The sequence below is a fragment of the Pseudophryne corroboree genome, unplaced genomic scaffold (genome assembly GCF_028390025.1).
Source record: "Pseudophryne corroboree isolate aPseCor3 unplaced genomic scaffold, aPseCor3.hap2 scaffold_427, whole genome shotgun sequence".
Taxonomy (NCBI): Eukaryota; Metazoa; Chordata; class Amphibia; order Anura; family Myobatrachidae; genus Pseudophryne; species Pseudophryne corroboree.
The window spans coordinates 360,733-363,346 of NW_026970059.1; the positions used below are offsets into that span (position 1 = coordinate 360,733).

The following is a 2,614-nucleotide window of genomic DNA, read 5'->3' on the forward strand; positions in this document are numbered from 1 at the left end:
GTGGATACGTAGAAAAGCTTCCCACCAGGTGGTAGAGGCTAAGACACAAACAGCAATTTAAACATGATTGTGATAGGCATATCAAGTTCAAAAAAGTTTGAGATGACCTAAAGGATAAAAAAGGGGCAGACTAGATGGGTCAGGTGTTTCTTATCTCCCATCAAATTCTATGTTTCTCTGACTAAATGTGTTCAGGATTCAGTTACAAGGTAAATCTCAGTGTAGTAAAATGCAGACTGCGGATATGAACTTTACTATAAGAATAATGGGGGCAGCAGGTCAGCAATGAAGGAGGCGTGGTTCAGTCAAGTGGGTGGTGGTGATGCGGGTGCATAATGGTGACATGTGTCATTCTGGTCCCACAGGCACTATATAGTGTCTCCATTAATGGAATTGTAAAGGGGGCAGTGGGGCCATGAAGACACAGTTCAGTATGAATGTCATCACGTGTATAAGAGACACTACTGTGTGATGTAACGCTATCAAAATGGGCGTGACATGCCTGCATTTGTGCCCCCACTCCCCCAAATGATTCCTGCCTGCCAATCACTTTGCAATTAATACCTCTCTGTGACTCCCATCATGGCGCATGTACAGTGGCAAAAATAGATTAAATCCATACAACATCGATATTGTGTAGAACTGAGATTCAGGAGCACTGAACTGAAATTCAGGCTTCATGACGAAAAGCGATTTTATAAGTTGAAGCAGACAGAACAAACTATATTCACATACAGTGAATATAAAAATGTTATGCATTCTCCCTCACTGTTCAATACTTTGTCATGCCCCCCACCCTCAGTAATCTCAGCAGAGCACATTTCATGTCTTTGTTCCGTAGACTGTAGATCAGAGGGTTTATCATTGGAATAACAACTGCGTATAGTACACTAGACAATGGTTCTAGGACACTTGAGTATTCTGATGGTGGCAACATGTACACAGTCAAAGCTGTCATATAGAACATAAAGACGACAGTGAGGTGGGATGAGCAGGTGGAGAAGGCTTTCTTTCTTCCTTCCCTAGATTTTATCTGCAAGATGACCCTGATAATTTTTATGTATGATGTTACACAGAACAGGACAGGAAAGGTTCCATATGTCAATACTTCCATGTAGACTACTATAACAAAGTCTTCACCACCAGCACAGGAGATGTAAGCCAGAGCTTTGGCATCACAGAAAAACTGGTGTATGGTGCGAGAATGACAGAAGGACATGTGTGATGCTGGGATTGTAATCACAAGTGAGTTTAAGCTTCCTGACAGCCAAGTGCCTGATGCCAACACAAGACTGTGTTTCCTGTTTAAAATAGTGTGATAGTGTAAAGGGTCACATATAGCAACATATCTGTCATATGCCATAATGAATATTAGATACATCTCTGAGGAACAAGCCAAACAATAAAAATACATCTGGGTGAAGCATTGTATGAAGGACACTGTATTATAACCAGATAGTAACATGTACAGCAGGTTAGGGACAGTAGTGGTTGTATAACAGATATCTACTAAGGCCAGGTTACAGATGAATAGATACATGGGGGTGTGTAATTGATAATTAAGGTATGTCACTGTTATTATAACAGCATTAATAAGTACTCCAAATATATATAGGGAGCAAAATACACATATAGTTGGGAATATATAATAAGATTTTGCATAAAATGGCAGCAAGAGGAATCCATTCATGTAAGTCTGGTTTTCCATGTTATATCCAGGTTACTCTGTAAATAAACATACAGTACTTATTACTTCAACCTATTTGCATGGCTGTGGGGTTATAGTATTCTTATTACGACAATCACACAGCTGTAGCTCATTGTCTTGTATCTCAGAGTATAAAGGACAATGTGCCTAATTCAGACCAGATTGCAGCAGCAAATTTGTTAGCTAATAAGTAAAACCATGTGCACTACAAGGGGGGCAGATATAACATGTGCAGAGAGAGTTAGATTTGGGTGGGGGTGTTTTCAAACTTAAATATATATTGCAGTGTAAAAATAAAGCAGCCAGTATTTACCCTGCACAGAAACAATATAACCAACCCAAATCTAACTCTCTCTGCACATGTTATATCTGCCACATCTGCAGTGCAACATGGTTTTGCCCATTAGCTAACAAATTTGCTGATGCACTCAGGTCTGAATTAGGCTCTATTTAATGCAGCCACAAGTCTCCGCACATGCAGGTGTGATGGAGATGTAGCACAGGTGAGACAGGTGACAGAGGGTACAAACCAGTTCCATGCAGGCATGGTAGGCAGAGCCTCCCCTTTCATACTTAAGTATAGTCCAGATTTTTGAGCATTAAAATTAGTAGAATAATACAAAGAATATATTTATAACTTATAAATATCATCTATGTATTGTTCATATCATCTGTGTTATTCTAATAATTTTTATAGCCAAAATTTGCCACAAAATCATATATGAGTGTGTAAGTCTGGCTCTGATACAAGCCAGTGTCTCACCAACTATGCCCTCACTGCACTTCACTGGTAAACACACAACTGATGCAAATAATGGGTGTCAAGCTAATTTAATTGGAAAGACACTTCTCCTCCTCTATGGCTTTGGTGTGCTGCTTATCATTACTTGCAGGGCATCTCATACT

General features: G+C 39.6%; 1 protein-coding gene across 1 annotated transcript; it reads right to left on the bottom strand.

Annotated features, from left to right (window-relative positions):
- Nucleotides 1–772: 772 nt before the first annotated feature.
- Nucleotides 773–1,363, bottom strand: LOC135025787 (olfactory receptor 2T5-like). The gene has a single exon (XM_063953567.1). It carries the CDS (start codon nucleotides 1,361–1,363, stop codon nucleotides 773–775), a length of 591 nt encoding a protein of 196 aa, XP_063809637.1.
- Nucleotides 1,364–2,614: the final 1,251 nt, after the last annotated feature.